The following is a 20,896-nucleotide window of genomic DNA, read 5'->3' on the forward strand; positions in this document are numbered from 1 at the left end:
CGTCCCAAACCCAATCGCTCGCCCACCAGGTCCCTCTCATTGGTGCATGCCCCCTTGGCTTACATCGTGATTGGCCTCTTGGGCGAAATTCGTCTGTTGTAGGCACTACCTCGACCGGGGCATGTGTTGGATCTGCGATAGAAGCGGTACCAAGCCGGCGCAAATACTACCCATAGAAGCCTATCATAAACTACATGACATATTATTATTTTGCCTCATGATGTAATGTTAGTTATGTGTAGCGAATTATGTGATTGCGTGTTACAAATAATGCTAGAAAACCAACGACCTTAAAAATTGCCCAAACATTCATAAACCAATTGGCCAAAGAGTTATACCAAAATACGTGTTCCGCAAATCCGGACGATCGCCACAAAAATAAGCGACGCTCAGGATGGCCCGTAACGAATCCCACAAACGCTGCACAACGCGTGAAGGACGTTATTAGGCAAACACGCAAAATCAAGTCGCATAAACAAAAAATATACGCAAACAGAAAACGAGCACCAGTCAGGGACGCATTTTCAGCGCCCCTGGCTGGGCGCCAATATTTCTCACGCCCAAAGCTGGGCGCTGAAGTTGCTGCCTGGCCTTTTGGTCAGGTACAGTAGCCTCGGTGCCCGCGCATAAAAAAATATACGTAGCAAAAAAAAACTATTCGTAAAGATAGCTGCAAGGGCGTAGGAAGGGCACTCGATTCTAAAAGCGACTAAAAAAATATAAAATAAATAACTCTTTGTGTCGTTGTTAAGCCTCCTATGACGACAATGTTCGGCACCAAAGCCGAGCATGCTAATTAAATAACCTTGAATGTCACATGGGCAAAGTATTCAAAAAATAAATGTTCAAATGAAGTTTTCAAGGAAAAATAATGTTCGAATAAAATCCGAGTCTAGACTAGGCTATGCCAAAGTACAATCTAAATCCTAAGTCTTAGCTGTCTTATCCATAGAATCGGTTCTAATGCTTGGTGTCATTCTGCAAGTTAAAAGGTTAAACCATATTGAGTCTCCCTTCCTAACATTTAAATCAATAAGCACCCATATGTAATTGTCATTCCTTGCTAAGAATCTACGGCTTCAATACTCTCTCTCGCCAATAAAAAGAATATATTATAGTATTTGCAAAATGGAAACGGTCACATTCTGAAAATCATTCCCCCATAGTCGCACAACCCCCAAAGTGAACCTAAGGTGTCAATATCATTAGCAAAAATTAATGGCCTCAAGGCTTATGATCACATTGGGTCACGACTATCATAGTCCTCTCGAGCCACTCGCTCCTTGAAATACTCCTAAGTACGGACTAAAAGATTTTCCATAAATGCAACATGACGAGCCATGAAAATACCCAAATTGGCATACCATAAGGCTACCATTGGGGTAAAGCAATACACGCTAAGAGGGAAGCCGCACTAATGATTCTAGTCTTGCGAAAATAAAAATTCGATCTCCCCAACTAACTACCTTGCCAACATTAAGCAAAATAGCGCATGACAAATGAACACCCAAGGGTTAAAATCTAAAGTGTCAACCAACAAAAGTTATGGTCCAATTAGCCTAAGTCTGAAAGTTTCTTGGTCAAATATTATAGGCTTACGCCACGTCATTATTTTGAGTCTAGGCCACCTCCTTGTATTCCTACACGGGTTATAATCAGAAAAATTAATGAAAGTTCACCCGAAAATTGGAATCTGAAAAGAAGCAAAAATTATTTTCGATGTAATTCTTTCGTTAAATTTCAATAAGGTAGAAGAAACATTTTGAATCTACGCTATTTGCACATTTTAAGAAACGACTAAATACGCTTGCAAAGTAAGACAATTTAAAGGTCCACCCTAGGCCTGCTAAAATTAAAGGTCGACCCTAGGCCCGCTAAAATTAAAGGTCCACTATAGGCCTACCAAACGAGGCTCACTCAGTCTCGCCTCGTGACTCAAAGACCACAACCATCTACCTCTTAGCCCAAATAAAAAAAAATTGAAGGATTTATGTTGGGGAGAAATCCCAAGCAAAAAGAAAAAATAGAAAGAGAAAAGGGAAAGCGAAAAGAGCAAGCCATGAAATACTTAAAAAGAAAGAGAAAAGGGAGAGCGAAAAGAGCGAGCCATGGAATACTTAGCCCGTACCTCCCAAAGTGCGAAATTTACCCAAGTAAACGAAAGAAAAGAATTGAGTCAACCAATCCAAATCATGCCGCAAAAACTACATAAAGTTCTGCGATGTCTACCCTTTCCAATCCTTATGTTCTTAGACGCCTTCCCTCTGGGGCCCCTGTTCAGCTCATTTAACCCATCCATGTTCTCATTGCCATAACCCAAGAAACCATTACCTCGACTCTTGTTCCTGAACTTGTTGTCAACTACAAACCACGCACGGTCATTGACACGTGCGTCATACTCATTATTTCCAAAGCCCAAACCTGCTCTTACTCCACCATTAGCATAATGACCATATAACTTGTTTGGATACATCCTGTTGATATACCCTTGAGCCGTCCCCATGCTACTCATCGGCCTTGGTTGATGTAAACTCATGACGCTAGCTTGAGGCTGCAAATTGTGAGTCCTAGCAGATATAATCCTCATGCTTACCTATACAAATTATCCTATCTCATTCGACCCGTCTTTCAAGTCGTCTTGAGTCACGAATAAAAAAAAAAACAAATGAAGAGTACGTTCTACGCTTAACGTAAAAAAAAAAAAAAAAAAAAAAATAATAATAATAAAAAAGCAAACTTTGCAAAGCGCCTTTAAAAGTTCGTCTAAAAAGAAAAAGAAGCATTTAGCGCACCAAGAAAAAAGATCCGCCCAGAAATCATTTTCAGCGCCCAGAGCTGGGCGCCGGAACCTTTAGCGCCCCAGCCTGGGCGCTGATTCTCTCTGCTTGCCAAACTTGGCCCAGAAGTGCTCGTCATTTTATCCGCACATACACGGAAAAATAACGAACACTTGGGGGGTACAGCACGTATCCAGATATACATACCAAAAAAAACACATGAAAAGATTCTTGTGCAAATACATGTACTTAAAAAATAAAACAAAATTTTGGCTTACGGCAAAGCGGCAGATTAAAATAATAATAAACTTCACTTATTTCACCCTATTTCAAACATTACGAGTCCACTCGAACGTACTTGTTTAAAATCGGCATTCTAAGAAACCATTTTCTGGCTAAGAACTACGCAAGACCTGATTCCAAATTAAATCTATTTAAGGCGGATACGTAGGCAATCCATGATTCGGTCCAACCACTTTGCAAAAATGTTAGAGCCTATAGAATAACAAGAATAAGAAATAGAGTCCCTTATTGAAATTTAATTACTTGCAACCCAAGTCGAAAGAAAAATTTAAGTCAAAGGAAGAATCCAAGTTATCAAGATGCCAAAACGAGCACACATCGAATAAATAATAAGGGCACGTACCCTTGCCAGAAGGAGCACTCACACTCCTAGGCACTTAGCCAATACTCAAAAGATCACTTCGCCTCAATTGAAAGGGGGGCTAGCGCGAGCGTCCATGACCTCTAAAGTACTCGACTTGACCCTCCCTAAAGCAAAGTAACTCACTTAAAGACCTTCTTTCACCACTAGACACAGTCATAATCGCCAACAAGTAGTAAAGGCAGTAAGCTTGTAATAAAGAGGATTGTTCTACGGCATCGCCCCATCGTTCCTTCGAACTCAGGGCACCCGTTCATGGTAATTCAAATGTTTGTGAATCCCCTTTGAAAAAAAAACCAGACATTGTCAATAGGACTTGGCACTTAACCAAGGCTCACCCTACTCAGACATATGACACGGGCATCTAAAATCGAAATCTAAAAGCATCATTAATGGGAAGACATAATAGCAATTGGGGGCTAAAAATTGAAATGAAAGAGCTAGGGAACGAACTAAGTATACCTTGACCTTTAGTACAGACATACACCAAGTAAATCTAAGTCAATTTGAAAGCGGTTCATATTCCCGCAATTCTGGAAAAGATGGCCCTAAAAGCCTAAAACATGTGCCACACGGGCACAAGTAATACCTTGACGCCTGCACCCTGGCTTCCAGCAAATCCTTAGACAGCATTCCAAAAATCGTAACAGTATTTTGATTCACTCATGTAATCCTGTACGAACCCTTCTATAAGTCAACTTACTTAGGACACCTCGGATTGTACACAGTAGGACTCAGATTTCAAATAATTTTCAAATAATTTCTTCGAACATAATAAAGTGTCGTTGGTTTAAGCTAAGTATGTGTTTATCCCGATGTTGCAAGTGAGTCAAAAGATTTCTAAATATGGTTATGGGTAAAGAAAGGCACCTAGCTTTTGGTCAAGGCACACTTCAACATGTGACTACCTTGACCATGGCAATGTCGCACAATACGACCTTTACAAGAGAAGTAGCAAATCACTACTCGAACGTACCTCGCACTAAACGAGTCTGGTTCAATCTATTCATGATCCATGTCACCATGAATGCATAAAAACGTATGCCAAGCATTATAGCACCAAGCCAATCCCGTAGCTACAATTGGGGGCTTGAGAAAAACACTCTAAAAAAGCTCGAAATGACGATTTTATCGCAAATTCTCGACGCTAATGCTATACATACATCATAGGGGCACAATCCTAAGGTTTGATCGTGTAAAATGAACCTTAGAATGGCTACAACCCCTCCCAAATTCTAAGCGCTACTTAGAATATATAAAGTCACCCCACTAACAAGGGTAACTGAAAATCGCGAGTCACCAGAACTCCGATCAAACTACTGCACATAACGCTCGCCCTACAAGCGCCCGTTACACAGTCTACGCCGTTCCAAAGCAAAAGAGAAAGAAAAATCAAGGATAAACAAAAAAAAGGGAACATCTATGAATCCTCGCATCGAACGAAGTAATAACCCGTGCACACCCACGCAGAAGGTGCTACACTTGTTCGAGCACCTGAACGAGGCGTGATGAAGTACTCCAATGCAAAAAATAATAATGATATCCCAACACCTGGAGGAATGTTCTAAGACATGCCGTCAGGCTACACAAGCCTACATCGCACCATAAGTTCAACCATCGCACGGTACAAGTCTAAAAAAAAGAGAGTAAGGCATATTGCATTAATGCGGGCACGACCAAGAGCATGTGTAAAAGAGGCAAAGACTACTTATCGCCCAAATTCAAAATGCAAGCCACACGACTTCTACATTAAGGATTAAAGGTAGCAAAATATTACCTACCACGGAAGGGACAGCTCGCACCTACACGAGCGGAACCCCAAGGCACCTTTCTCGAAAGAACCTACAAAAATCGTACGCTAAAAGGAAGCATCCCAACATGCATACTTGGGGGCTCCAAGCTACGAAACAACCATAGCAAAATAAAAAAATCTCGAAGCAAATCATTGAACAATCGAAAGGGCACGATGTTTGAGCCCACTTCATGAATGGGCCCGAACCCTATCAAGCTTCTAAGAAAACTATTCAACATCAGTCATTTCTCAAATAAAAAAAATGATTCAAGCGAACTGATTAATGGACCGCACGCAACGGCCATTCTATGAACGCTCGTTCGCACATACATTCTAAGTATCGAACATTCACGAACACGTTCAAAAGAAAAAATATATATACGTTCAAAATAACAACAAGAGCGATCAAAGTCTTACGCCTCAAGGTATGTTCCTCGGGCTATATAGGCTCGACCGACTATTACAATAATTGTACGCCTTAAGAGCGACAATTCCTTTAAATAATTGCCCCAAAGCGACAAACACCGTACTCCACCAATCGGCTACGGCTTCTCGAGAGATCATCACGAGAAAGTCCTGCCTGGGACGCACTTTCAACGCCCAGGACCAGGCGCCAGATATTCCGACGCCCAGCCCAGGGCGCTGAAAATTAGCTCAACTCATTGTCATCAAAAGACCAGCCCAAACAACATTTTCAACGCCCAACCTAGGGCGTGAATTATTTCTATGCCCAGGCCTGGGCGCCGAAAATGAACTCAGGCCCAAAAACAGTTCTGACTTCTATAGGGCCCTGCCGTATCCACTCGACTCGAAAATTGCCGATTTCGTTACTGAAAGTCGCACCTCACGGCTTTGTTCAAAGTAGCACACCACTACAAAGATCGCTCGCACTTACGAGCACGATCCCAAACACGATCAAGGACATTACAAAATGCTTATCCCCAAGGAACCTCTTTGACAAGAACTGACCGTCAAGCACGAGTGCTTGGGGGCTCGAAGGAAAATATATATTATGCAAAGTTAAAACAATATTCCCAGACTACGCTGTACGAAGTCTCGTGTTTGGATGTCTCAAAAAATAAAACCGGTTTACGACCTCAAGACAAAGGTCGCCGTTGATACTTATACATGGTCCCCCAATCAAGGACCCAGGTAGTGGCAAAATTGAGCCGAAAAGACTAGCTCAAAACCATGAAAAGGTGATGACCACGAGACTATGGTCCATCTAAACATGTTGTCAACCCACATTCAGGTTGCAACTAAATCCGAGCATCCCTCGAAAGAAAATAAATTCTTCAAAAAACAAAAACAGGCTCGCCCACCTTCAGCGGGCGGGGTCTGCGTCACTAACCGCGCAGGTCCTCAGTGTTCGAAAAATAAAATCTTCAAAGCAAAAAAAACAGGCTCGCCATCTTTAGCCGGCGGGGTCTGCGTCACTAACCGCGCAGGTCCTTAGTTGCTGCAGCAATAACTTTTTCTGGTTTTCCTTTTTTTAAAGGATTGGTTTTCCGTTTTTCCAAAAAAAAAAAAGAACGATGTGAGTAGTTTTCCCTTTTTTTAAAGGATTGGTTTTCCGTTTTTCCAAAAAAAAGAACGATGTGAGTAGTTTTCCCTTTTCTTAAAGGATTGGTTTTCCGTTTTTCCAAAAAAGAACGATGTGAGTAGTTTTCCCTTTTTTTAAAGGATTGGTTTTCCGTTTTTCCAAAAAAAAGAACGATGTGAGTAGTTTTCCCTTTTCTTAAAGGATTGGTTTTCCGTTTTTCCAAAAAAGAACGATGTGAGTAGTTTTCCCTTTTTTTAAAGGATTGGTTTTCCGTTTTTCCAAAAAAGAACGATGTGAGTAGTTTTCCCTTTTTTTAAAGGATTGGTTTTCCGTTTTTCCAAAAAAAGAACGATGTGCTGGATTTTCCTTCGTTTTACGTCCCATAAAAACAAGGGGGTTTTCTCGTTTAGCTAACCCTGAAAATGAGAATCTTTAAAAACATTTTTACCTCGTGATTGGGCTTGGCCAGGCCCAATTACACTTTATAGCTTTGATTTTGAAAACATCTGTAGCTACTCCCAATGACAAAGTGAGGGAGTTTCTACGCCTCTTTAGATACTTCCAATGACAAAGTGAGGGAGTTTCTATACTATCCGTTGACAAATCCCAATGACACGTGAGGGATATGTCGACACTTCAAGTGATGACCCTTAAGTCAAATGTTATCACTCGGGGGCTCGTGAGACCCTCGCAAAACAAGTCACATACACTATGGCTTGTGTGACGCACTCCATCCAGTACTTTGACCATCGTCTCATCCCGAGACTCAGTCAAAGTGGGGGCTAACTGTAGACACCTACTTTTGTCCCCATTCCCGAAAGGGAAGGTTCGATGATGAGAACATAAAATATCCACTTGGCAACGCATCTCCTATAAAATAACGAATCTCAATCACCCTTTTCATTTCACCCGAAACCTGCTATATATAGAAACCTGCTATTTATGGAAACCTGCTAAAAATAGTAACTGTCGTAATGGGTGGTTTTTAAAAGTGGCAAGTCATAAAAGATAGAAACCTGTCAGAATTAGGTGTTGCACTCCAACATAAATCCTAAATGAGATAGAAATTGCAAGAGGAATCCTATTCCTAATATGATTCAAAAATAAGAGTTACGTATTAATTAAAATCCTAACGAACCTAGAGTTCGTAACGGGCCCAGACGCATTCCGTCACAAAGTTAATACGCACTAAAAGACTCGGATAAGTCTCAAACACTCCGGATTCTAAGAGTCCTAATCTGACAAAGAACTCGGCCCAAACATCATTTTCAACGCCCAGCCCTGGGCGCTGAAATTGCCTGGATCCCATTTTCAACGCCCATAGCTGGGCGCCGAAATCTTTAACGCCCAGCCCTGGGCGTTGAATACCTGGGACATGTTCTCTCCTAATTCTTCTTGGATTAGATCTCTACAATTTTATCTTTTCACGAACTCTTTTCTATAAATATAGCCCCAAATTCGACGTGAACAAGACACACAATTCATTATTCTGAGTATTGACTCCAACCCCTAAGCCTAAGCCTCACGCTGCGAAATTGATCACGCGTTCTGTCGCAATCGATCCAAAAATCGAACAGGACGTATCCTGTCCCGTAGTTTGAGATTCGTTAAATAAAAGGAGAAATAGCAAAGTCAAAGTGGTTAGTTTTCTGAGAACCGTGACGCACCTCTCAAGGGTGCGTCGTAATGTGCCCCTTCACATGATTTAATTGCTTTCCTCGCCCTTTTATGAACCGTTAAACTAAACAAATCCGATTGTTCTATCACGCCTAATAAAGATAATATGTTGGGAAATTGGATTATCATGCTAAGTCCCTTAAAACAATCTAAATCAGATAATCGTGATCGATCTAGTATTATATGTTGCATATTGTTAAAATCAACTCAGATTAGTTTAATAGTTAACGCATGTCCCTTCAATTATTTATGCTGAGCTAGTAAGGATATCCTGCCTCTGGAGTTATCGAAGAGCGAGTACTCCTCTCGGTAGTTACAGTCCCCCGAACTCTCAATCTCTACCTTGCGGGTGTATGTTGAGAGATCCCCACACCAGGGATCACAAGGGAACTTACGGCCGTCGTGGTCAAACATAATTGCACTCCCTTTATCAGTTTTCTCAGATAACCGGGTTTTGTCAGTTTTTCTCATTGTCGTTAAAAACTGAATGGCGACTCCTATATTACTAGTCAATTGGGTGTAAACTCACAGGAAATCCAATTACACTTGATTTGACAAAAAGAAACGTCACACCTACGAGGGACGAGGTCACGCATTAGCCTCGTGCTTTTTCGACCCCCTCACAATAAGATAAGCTAAAGTTTAGGCCCCAAAGTTTTAAGCATTACTTAGTCTAGACTTTTGACTCTTCTCTATTGGTTTTTTTTTTTCTTTATTCTCTCTTTTGTTGGTACACTCTTTGGGTTTTTTTTTTGGTCATTCTTAGGATTTTCGAAACACTTGCCCGTGTGACATCCATAGCTATTAGCATGCTCGGTATTGGTGCCGAATATTGTCGTCGTAGGAGGCCTAACAACGACATAAAGAGTTATTTATTATTTTTTAGTCGCTTTTAGAATCGAGTGCCTTTTCATACGCCCTCGCAGCAAAAAAAAATTTACGAAATGTTTTTTTTTTTGCTACATATTTTCTTTATGCGCGGGCACCGAGGCTGCTGTGCCTGACCAAAAGGCCAGGCAGCAACTTCAGCGCCCAGCGAAGGGCGTGAGAAATATTGGCGCCCAGCCAGGGGCGCTGAAAATGCGTCCCTGACTGGTACTCGTATTCTGTTCGCGTATATTTTTTTGTATATGCGACTTAATCTTGCGTGCTTGCCTAATAACGTCCTTTACGCGTTGTGCAGCGTTTGTGGGATTCGTTACAGGCCATCCCGAGCGTCGCTTATTTTTGTGGCGATCGTTCGGGTTTGCGGAACACGTATTTTGGTATAACTCTTTGGCCAATTGGTTTATGAATGTTTGGGCAATTTTTAAGGTCGTTGGTTTTCTAGCATTATTTGTCACACACAATCACATAATTCGCTACACATAACTAACATTACATCATGAGGCAGAATAATAATATGTCATGTAGTTTATGATAGGCTTCTATGGGTAGTATTTGCGCCGGCTTGGTACCGCTTCTATCGCAAATACAACACATGCCCCGGTCGAGGTAGTGCCTTCAACAGATGAATTTCGCCCAAGAGGCCAATCACGATGTAAGCCAAGGGGTCATGCACCAATGAGAGGGACCTAATGGGCGAGCGATTGGGTTTGGGACGGGTGTACTACTAGCGAAAGTGCCGAGTGGACAACATTCGAAGCGTATGCACCCCCCGGTTGGCGATGGGTATCCTTAGTCCCAACTCCCGAGATGAAACATCCAAGGGAGCCAAGATTCGTTATGCGGTTCTGTCCGTTCACATTAATATGCTGATTTTCAGGTCGTTCCAACTTGATGGGGAAATAAACGCGGGGTAGGATCGTTTCAACCTTCGGCTATTTTGATTACCGACGAGCACGAGTATTTCCTTCACCATCCCCAGTGGAGTCGCCACTGTGAGGGGGTCGAAAAAGCACGAGGCTAATGCGTGACCTCGTCCCTCGTGGGCGTGACGTTTCTTTTTGTCAAATCAAGTGTAATTGGATTTCCTGTGAGTTTACACCCAATTGACTAGTAATATAGGAGTCGCCATTCAGTTTTTAACGACAATGAGAAAAACTGACAAAACCCGGTTATCGTGACATAAAGGGAGTGCAATTATGTTTGACCACGACGGCCATAGGTTCCCTTGTGATCCCTGGTGTGGGGATCGCTCAACGTACACCCGCAAGGTAGAGATTGAGAGTTCGGGGGACTGTAACTACCGAGAGGAGTACTCGCTCTTCGATAACTCCAGAGGCATCATATCCTTACTAGCTCAGCATAAATAATTGAAGGGACATGCGTTAACTATTAAACTAATCTGAATTGATTTTAACAATATGCACCACATAATACTAGATCGATCGTGATTATCTTGTTTAGATTGATTTAAGGGACCTAGCATGATAGTTCAATTTCCCAAGATATTATCTTTATTAGGCGTGATAGAACAATCAGATTTAATAGTTTAACAGTTTTATAAAAGGGTGATGAAAGCGATTAAATCATGCAAAGGGACACATTACGACGCACCCTTGAGAGGTGCATCACGGTTCTCAGAAAACTAACCACTTTGGCTTTGCTATTCTCCTTTTATTTAACGAATCTGAAGTTTTTAGGCTTAATTCTTCAGCTACAAGGGACAGGATACGTTCTGTTCGATTTTTGGATCGATTGCGACAGAACGCGGGATCAATTTCGCAGCGTGAGGCTTAGGCTTAGGGGTTGGAGTCAATACTCAGAATATGAATTGTGTGTTGTTTACGTCGAATTTGGGGCTGTATTTATAGGGAAGAGTTCGTGGAAAGATAGAATTTTAGAGCTCTAATCCAAGAAGAATTAGGAGATAATACGTTATGCAGGTAATTTCAGCGCCCAGGGCTGGTCGCCGAAGATTTCGGCGCCCAGAGCCAGGCGTTGAAATTAGGGTCTGGGCCGTATTTCCTTGTCAGATTTGGACTCGTGGAATACGGAGTCTTTGAGACTTATCCGAGTCTTTTAGTGCGTATTAACTTTATGACGGAATGCGTCTGGGCCCGTTACGAACTCTAGGCTCGTTAGGATTTTAATTAATACGTAACTCTTATTTTCGAATTATACTAGGAATAGGATTCCTCTTGGAAATTCTATCTCTTTTAGGATTTATGTTGGAGTGCAACACCTAATTCTGACAGGTTTTTATCTTTTATGTCTTGCCACTTTTAGCAACTACCCGTTACGGCAGTGTATTTTTAGCAGGTTTCTATAAATAGCAGGTTCGGGTGAAATGAAAAGGGTGATCGAGATTCGTTATTTTATAGGAGATGCGTTGCCAAGTGGATATTTATGTTCTCATCATCGAACCTTCCCTTTCGGGAATGCTTTCTGAGTTGAAGCCATTTATTTGCATAGGGACTTCAGGGTCATGGGTAATTTGTTGTTCTTAAGATCAATATTCTTTGCCGAGTCTTATGCACCAATGCCTGTCGTATTTGGTACCCATCATATGCATTCAATGACGCCTTCTATTTATGACAAGCATATAGGTTCTTGTGCTCGCCATCCTCTAGGCCACGCCGTAGCAAGCGCTTAAGGACTATTGAGAATGCGTTACTGATTACCTCGCACAGGTAATCTCCCAATTACTTTTCACAGTCACGTACTAAGAAGAATGCTAATACCACTTACGGGAAGTGTAGGGATTCCAGTCCGCCTAGGCCAGAGCCATCCACTCAACAAGGCGTACACTGTCATCTAACAACCCCAGAAAATAAGTCCCTATATCCATTATATGATTTTCCTTCATCCCCTTCACTCTTTAATCTTCTTTGACCCATGCTTGTTCTGTTTAGTCGTGCCTACTTCTGTTGTATCCCATCCATTGCCGCTTCAACGAGATGCTTTCCCGTACTTCACAGCATTCTCAGGGCCCAGTGGCAGCAAACGCACGCGGCCTATTCAAGAGTTGTATTAGAGTAACCTGGTGCCGACTACGCAACCACTTCCTGTACCCACATCGTATAGGTATTGTTAGTATTTGCCGTTACTTTATATTGGTTGTCCACCCCTAATTTAAACTGAAATTTCCTTGATATTATAGTGGGCTAGGCACCTCCACCTCCTGTGAACCTGGCCCGGAACCATCCCAGAGGACACGCAAAGAGCGTCGCCTAATACGAAAACAAAGTAAGCTTTCTATACTGCTACATGTTATTTGTAGTCCTTAGTGAATCACGTCCCTAACATTAGAGCGTATTGTACATGAACCAGAAATGCCATTGGCAGCCATTAATCAGCCCTTGCCCAATGAAACATTGCTTCTGCCTCCTCATCACTATTTCCCTAACTGCAATGCAAAGAAATTTGCTTATGAGTCACTTCATTTCTGTTATGGGAATGGAGAAGTCGAACTAGCTTCGAATGACTACCCTGATGAACTTGTGAGGCTCTTCACTTCCCAAGATGAAGATGCCTTGCATTTCAGGAAATACGCAAGACTTTATAATAATTTGTTTGCGTTTAGTTCCCTCGCAGGGGAAATTGATGCAAAGACTCAAAAGGGAATCTATGTCTTTAAGTTGCACGGGCAAATTTATCATTACATTCCTGATTTACTTCCTAGCAACGAGTCCCCTAAGTATTTACAACTTTATTTTTATGATGGCCAACATGAAGTTTCTAATCGATTAGGCTATTTCCCATAGTTAAGAGAAGACATGATTAACATCCTTATGAACGTTACCAAAAAATTCCTTATGCTAGATTTTTCGGTCTTTGAAAGAAATGAACATTGATTATGATACACAAATTATACTTAATAAAAATACAGTGCCTGACCAACGAGTTTAAAGTGCTCCTACCTCTGATGAAGTTGATGTTATTTGGCCTGAAGCCACATCCTCGAGTGAATCTAGCAGTCCTCATATACTTGTTTCCGGAAAGTCTGATGAGTCACATAGGATAATGCACTATTATGGTTGCTATGACCCACTCCAATATCCACTTTTATTTCCCTGTGGTGACTGTGGTTGGAACTAGGGACTTAAAAAGATGTCCGCTGGTGGTAGAAGACAGCTGTAGGTCCAGTTGGATCCCGTCTTATCTTGTGTTGTGCACACTGCTGAAGATCTTTTATTTGAGGAGGTCATAGGTAAGTTGCATACTGTTCTTACAACTTCTATTTTGCACACCTACATTTTTTTTGCCTCTTATAAGATGCATATCTTAAATGAGTGTTCTCTTTCTTGTAGGTGCAACAACAGGGCGTGCGAATGGAGACAAACATATCTCTGCAAGAAAGTATTATGCATATAAACTCCAAAGCCGCCCTAATAATATACTTCTCAGAGCTGGCCGATGTTTTCAGCAGTATATCGTGGATATGTATGTGAAGGTTGAAAATACACGTTTGGACTTCTTTCGCAAAAACCAAGATACTATAAGGGAAGACTTGTACCAAGGGATTCTGGGCACTGTGGAAAGAGGGGAAAATGGTGCAGCTAACATAGGGCATCGTGTGGTGTTGCCACCAACTTTCATTGGAGGCCCTCGAGACCTCAAGAAGAGATATTTAAATGCTATGGAGCTTGTTCAACGATATGGAAAGCCTGATTTGTTTGTAACGATGACGTGTAACCCAAATTGGAAAGAGATAAAACAAGAACTTGCCGTCGGAGAAGAAGCTCAAAACAGGCCTGATCTTGTTTCAAGGATTTTCCGAGCAAAATTACTAGCTCTCAAGAAACTGATCATGGAGAAAATTGTGTTTGGTGAGGTTGCTACAATGATCTATGTCGTTGAGTTTCAGAAAAGGGGTTTGCCTCATACGCATTTTCTCATCATTCTCACACCAGCTTGCAAGCTTAAAACTCCTGCCGATTATGACAAATTCGTTTCTGCTGAGATACCCTCCATGAATACTCCTTCCCTTCGAAAGATCGTCCTCAAGCACATGATGCATGGCCCTTGTGGCCAGTTAAACCCCAAATGCCCGTGCATGAAACAGAAAGGAAATAAGGAACATTGTAAAAGTGGATACCCAAAACAGTTTTGTGACGACAACACCACCAGTACTGATGGTTACCCGGTGTATAGGCGAAGGGACACTGGCATGAAACGGTTCCCATCCGCAGGGCCACCTTGGATAACAGGTGGGTTATTCCATACAACCCGTACCTCTCATCTTTGTTTGATTGCCATCTTAATGTCAAGGTTTCTTCAAGCATTCAGGCAGTCAAGTACTTGTATAAATATGTTTATAAGGTCCATGATAGAATCTCCTTCAATGTTGTGCAAGACGGTGATCACATTGTTGTTGATATAGAACAATACCAATCAGGTAGATGGGTTTCTCCATGTGAAGCTGCATGACGCCTTTTTTCCTTTGACCTGTATGAAATGCATCCAGCTGTGTTGCCTCTCCAAGTCCACCTGCCTAACATGCAGACAGTTCAACTCAGGCCTCATGAGCAACTTGATTCTGTCATTGCAACTCGTTCTTTAAGGAAAATGCTGCAACACCGACTGGCACAGGCTATCTGTATGGGAGGTTCACAGAAAAGTACAGATGGGATGCGGCTGGAAAACAATGGCTTTTAAGGAAAAACAAGACTGTGGTTATTGGTAGGCTTGCTTTTGTTGCTCCGTCTGGAGGAGAACGCTATTTCTTGAGGTTACTGCTCGTTCATGTGCATAGCCCTAAATCATTTGAAGATCTCTTAACAGTTGATGGATATTGATGTGCAACTTTTCTGGAGGCGGCCCTGAACGCAGATTGCTTGAAAAAGATGAAGTTGTTGATTGTATTTGGCAGAGGCATCTGAGGTCCAAATGCCTGCTGCTTTGCGTAGCCTCTTTGCAACCGTCTTAATTTTCTGCCAACCAAGTAACCCGAGTGCACTGTGGGATAAACACTATGCTGTTCTTTCTGAAGATTTTAAGCGCCAGTTCCCTGACTTAGATTCAAAGGTGAAGCATCTGACAGCCAGATCAGTAGAGCAATGCTTGGAAGAGATGGGTAAATCCCTCAAAACTTTAGGTCTCGAACACTTGAATGAGGCACAAAATGCTAAAGTAGCCAGAACCAAAGACATAGTTGATGCACTAGATGCACCGATACCCGAACATTGCATTAGTTGCCGATGCAGATTAAACCTAGCCCAACAGGAAGCTTAAAATTCCATTATAGACCATGTGAAGCAAGAAAAGGCTGGGGCATTCTTTATTGATGGGCCTGGTGGAACTGGGAAAACATTTTTGTACAATGCATTGTACGCAGAGGTCCGACTAATGGGAAAGATTGTCCTTGCAACTGCTACATCGGGTATAGCCGCAGCCAACATACCATCTGGTAGAACATCCCATTCCAGGTTCAAAATACCAATTGAAATTGAAGCTTCCCTCGCTTGCGATGTCCCGAAGCAAGGTAGCTTGGCTGCATTGATACAGGAAACGACTCTTATCATATGGGACGAGGCTTCAATGGCAAGAAAAGAAAATGTTGAATCCTTAGATTTTCTTCTCCGAGACTTGTGTGATGAAAACTTCCTATTTGGTGGTAAGCTTGTTGTCTTTGGTGGTGATTTTCGACAGGTTCTTCCCATCCTGCCGCACAGATCACAGCGAGAAGCAGTTGCAGTCAGTTTAGTTAGCTCTGTCCTTTGGCCTCGGCTGACAAAGTTCCACCTCACATAAAATATACGCGCCCGTGAAGATCCAGCCTTCTCCGAGTTCTTACTTGCATTGGGTAATGGAGAGCTGCAAACTGTGGAAAATAACCTTGTCTGCTTGCCAAGTGAGGTTGTAAAGCCTCTCGAGGAAGGGAGGGATCCCATCCCAGACCTGACTGCTCTTACATTTCCCGAGCTTGACCTTCACAATTTTAGCTCTGGCATATTTACAACAAGGGCAATTTTGACTCCTATGAATGCTGATGTTGACTCTACAAACACGGACCTTATTCAAAAGTTCCCAGGGAAGTCTGTTATCTATAAAAGATTTGACACAATGCTTGATGACAACTGTGATGTCTATCCTACTGAGTTTATTAACACCCTCTGCCCTGGTGAAATGAGCCCTCATGAACTTGTCTTAAAGAAAGGAAGCCCAATCATTTTGCTCCGGAATATTCTCCCATCTTTCGGCCTGTGCAATGGTACAAGGCTAATATGCAAAGGGTTCTTCCCCAACCTGATCCAATGTGTGATAATTACTGGTCACCACAGAGGCAAGCATGTATTTATTCCACGTGTTAAACTAAGGCCTGCTGCTTCTTCAAAGTACCCAATTCTCTTTTAGAGGAAACAATTTCCTTTAAAACTCAGCTTCGCAATGACAATCAACAAGTCTCAAGGACAAACATTAAGTCAGGTTGCTGTGTACCTTCCTCGTCCATGTTTCTCACATGGGCAGTTATATGTGGCCTTGTCACGGGCAAGACAATCAGCTCAGGTTACTGTCATTTCATCCGGCGCTCTACAACAGCAAGCTGGAACTCAGGTTGAAAATGTCATTTCATATGATGTGTTGCGGCTTGCTGGAATTATATAATCCGCCACATCTATGTAAGTGTGCCTCATGTGTCTGTGTATTCAATACTTTGTTTGACCTTTGCTTTCCAGTTTTAGTAATCCATTAGACTAATTCATATTCTGATATCTCCTGGTATTATATTTCTTGTTTATTTATAGAAATTCAGGTTTCATTATTTTGGTCATATCCATCTTGTTTGAAACATGATGAATCATTTTCAGAAAACATAAATAAACAAGCCACTGCAATGTCTTCTAAATTCTTTATTCTCTATGATTGTATGGAGTCATGAATTTGTGTGCTTTTCCCTTTGAAATTCTAAGTAAAAATTGCCCACATATCTCAACAGTTAAAAATAGTATGTTAAATGTGTAAAAGCTTCCTCTTATATGTGTATTGTGTTGATGGTATGTGTTGTGCAGGAACATCGAAGGAGCCAATATACTTGTGGACCTAAGTGGCCAGGTTAAATTAGCAACTTTTGGCATGGCGAAGCATGTAAGTATTCACCGATGTCCACATTTCCTCTTACTTCTTTGTTTAATTTGTGAATAATTATAATGTTGTATGGCACTTAAATATGAAGCTAAAATCCTTATAGTAGTTAATGATAACATGTAAGTTATAATAAAAAAAATGGAGACGTATCTTTGCTGAAGACGCTTTACAGGCTGAATGTTGTGCAATCTTGTGGGGATTACGTGCAGCAACTGAGACTTATAGGAATGTCATTATAAAGTCGGATTGTAGAAATGCGGTGGTGGCTCCCATTAATCCAAAGCAAGCGAGCTATGCTACTTCTCCTATTATATCTCAAATTAGAGATTTAGCCATAAGCCTAGATTGTGTAATCTGCATCAATGTTAGTAGGAAATTAGTTTCTAAGTCCCATAACCTTGCCACTAAGGCTAGGAAAGGGACTTAGGGGTGTTCGTGTTTTTCTTTGGTTGCTGTCAAAAAAAAATATATGGAGTTGGAGAGAAGTTGTCCCCTGATATTCCGGTAAATATTGCTAAGAAATAGTCTGACATCTTACCGGAGTTGCAAATGTATACACATTTTTTTATGATCAATTAAGGGGGTCATTATGATTTCTTCTTCATGCCAACTTTATGAGCTAGAGGTTTGTATTCTTCTGTCGATATCCTTGTCCATATTGACTTGTTATTCAACACTGACATTAACTGTGATTGCTGTTAGAAAGCTCGGAATTCAGATGTTGAAAAGCTTAAACCTCCTTGAAAAATCTTCTTATTCCTCTGCATTCATACAACATAGACAGATTCTGCAAAACACATTGTCACATCAGTTAAGTTCAACCCCCCTGCAATCCTAGGAAGGCATAACTGCTCACAAGATACAAAAGCCTTCCTAGATTGTTCTGCGGATCCTGTCCGGAGATAAGCCCTGCATATTCTATGAACTTCTTTAAGAGATTTCTTGGTGAGGAAAAACTTTGGCTCCAGTAGTTCTGCATAGGGTTTACTCTTCCTGCTCATCAATTTGGCAATTTCCGTTTTCTAAACAACGGGAAAATTAGAAAATCATTTTCCGTGAGGTGTTTTATGTCAAAATAAACGGCGGTTTAATTAGTTTTGCATCTTATGTGCTTACATTATAATCTGTTGCTTCTGCAATGCTGATTGTGACTCGTCTCCCTTTAGAATTATTTGCTGCTTCTTTCCTACAATTACCGCACTCTGAATTCCTATGTTCTGCTGATGAATAGGTGCTTACCTCGATGCACAAGAATATAGCTTCCTGCTTTTGCTGCATACTCTGGAGCCTTTTGTTGTTCTCAATCACCATTCGCAATTTCATACGCCATTGGTATTAGGTTTTGTAACATACTGTTTTCTCAGACGTTACTTTTAAGACATCGTGGCTTCATATTATGCTTCTAAAGTATGGTTAATGCAAGTATTATGTTTACTGCCTTTGTTTAAATCATATGCTCATTTTTTGCTAATCATATAATTTTTACTTTGATCTCTTATTAGTTATTATAAATCAATGCTAAGCATTAGTCATGGTCCTTATTCTGTTCACTTCTTAAATACACAAAACCTGCCTTTAAAAAAGGATCAGTTGTCTATTTGATTGGCCTTCTATGAAAACTTTTATGAACTTATTCTGAATTTCTATGATACAGTTCATAAAAGAGTAAGAATAATGCTAAATTTGTACTTACACAGCCTTATGAAGTATGGTGCACACACAGGTTGGCAGAGTCATGTGTTTATTTCTTACCTTTAACTTCAAATCAAGATCTGATAAATGCTTTGCTTAAAAGTTGGACTTATCTTCATAAACGCTTGTAGTTGCTTTGTATACAATTTATTGTTTTAGCACTTACATGGCTGCATATTTTTTTTCAAAATTTGAGTGTTTCACATGGTTGGTAACAATAAATAGGATACTTATTGTATGTTTCTTTCCCAATAAGGCACGTGTTTTTTCCTATTGTTAGTTGCCCAAGTATACTACTTGTTGTTAACCAGTAATACCTGATTTTACCCTACCTTAACCAGCAGCCCTTACAAACTTTGTATTTCTTCTTGTTAGGGCTCAGCTCTCCATGACTGCATGTTTTTTCCCCAGAATTAGAGTCAATATCTATTTAATACTACTTTAATGCCTTGCATGTTTCACTCTCATAGCATGTTTACCACTTATAAATGCAAAAACAACAACATAGCATGTTACACTAAAACATGCTTATAAATATATACTTTCTACACACTATCACCTCCTTCTTTACTCATCGTATGGTGAGATTTAATAGCTTCCTGTTAAAAATTTTGCATGTTAGTGTCTTATGGTGAGATTTGCATGTTAGTGTATCATAAGGTGTTTTTCCTGTTCCGGTTAAACGCTCACCTTTGCAGTTTATCCTTAAATGTGTGGTCTACTTAAAGCAAAAAAAACCATCCATGTTCATAAGCTTATTGTAATGAGTTCATATTGAAGTTTCTGGTTGTTGTGATCCACTTAAATTGCTAATTAAGCTTTGAATCTTTTGTTAATTGATTAAATGAAGTTTTTAAATCTCAAACTCCCATTGTCTGTTTTGAAATGTTTCACAGCACTCTATATGGCTATACTTAGTTTGGCTGCCAATTTGATATTGCAGATCTCTATCTTAAATTACCATGCTAATTTCCCCGTGTGTTCCTTTTGTGCGGAATGGTGTACAGATTTGCAATATGAAACATGAACGTGTCTTCTTAGATGAGTTGAGCCCTATCAGTAAGTCATACAAAGTGAAAGTCAAGGCTATTGAGAAGGGGAGGTCTAAGCCATCTCCTAAGAAGGGGATCCAATATCAGCATCTGGTTTTGCAAGATGATAAGGTATCAATCTGGCTTCCTTTCAAATTACTCTATCCCTACTTACGTATGTGTGCTTTATCAACTTGTCCATCTACAACCATTTCTTGTTAGCTATCGGTTTTCCAGTATATCAAGGTTCTGTACTATCTGTTCCTTTGTACAATTGTTAGTTAGAATATACTATTGAGTACTGTTGTGTTGTACCTCGTGCATGGACTCGTCCAGTCTGTGTCCATTTGAATCTCGAGGGTTTTATTTGATTTTTATACCATTTGTTGGTTGGATCAGAAGTTCTGAACATTCTTGCTTTGATCTCATCCTTAATGAGTAACAGACTCATTTTCCATCGTACCAAAACTTCAGGTCATGATCAGGCATATGCATGCAAAATATACATATTGATCAAACACGTGCTCTCATAATCTCATTAGACTATACCTTAACCTTTTTGTTCTTAAATTTTTTAAATTGCCTCAGCAATATATTAAGTGCAAAATGAAAACGCTAGTTAGCTATTAATCCTAGCCTTACCTGCCATTTTGTGGGCCTTATCTTACTTAGCATAACTTGTACATTTACCCTGCTACCTGTTTGAAACTAATCAACCAAATACCCTGCTATTTAACAGAAAAAAAG

At 40.7% G+C, this 20,896-nt stretch overlaps 1 protein-coding gene across 1 annotated transcript; it reads left to right on the top strand.

Moving 5' to 3' along the window:
• The first annotated feature begins 15,686 nt into the window (after nt 1-15,686).
• Nucleotides 15,687-16,694, top strand: LOC110786324 (uncharacterized). The gene is made up of 2 exons (XM_056839331.1): nt 15,687-16,034; nt 16,155-16,694. The coding sequence occupies exons 1-2, from the start codon at nt 15,687-15,689 to the stop codon at nt 16,692-16,694; spliced, it is 888 nt and encodes a 295-aa protein (XP_056695309.1).
• Nucleotides 16,695-20,896: the final 4,202 nt, after the last annotated feature.

Source organism: Spinacia oleracea, chromosome 3, assembly GCF_020520425.1.
Source record: "Spinacia oleracea cultivar Varoflay chromosome 3, BTI_SOV_V1, whole genome shotgun sequence".
Lineage (NCBI taxonomy): Eukaryota > Viridiplantae > Streptophyta > Magnoliopsida > Caryophyllales > Amaranthaceae > Spinacia > Spinacia oleracea.

Bases quoted from the DNA above. Each gene is read 5' to 3' on its own strand.
- LOC110786324 (XM_056839331.1), top strand. From the start codon at position 15,687: ATGGGAAAGATTGTCCTTGCAACTGCTACATCGGGTATAGCCGCAGCC. The intron at 16,035-16,154 runs GTCAGTTTAGTT...GGTAATGGAGAG, and splicing joins CACAGCGAGAAGCAGTTGCA to CTGCAAACTGTGGAAAATAA.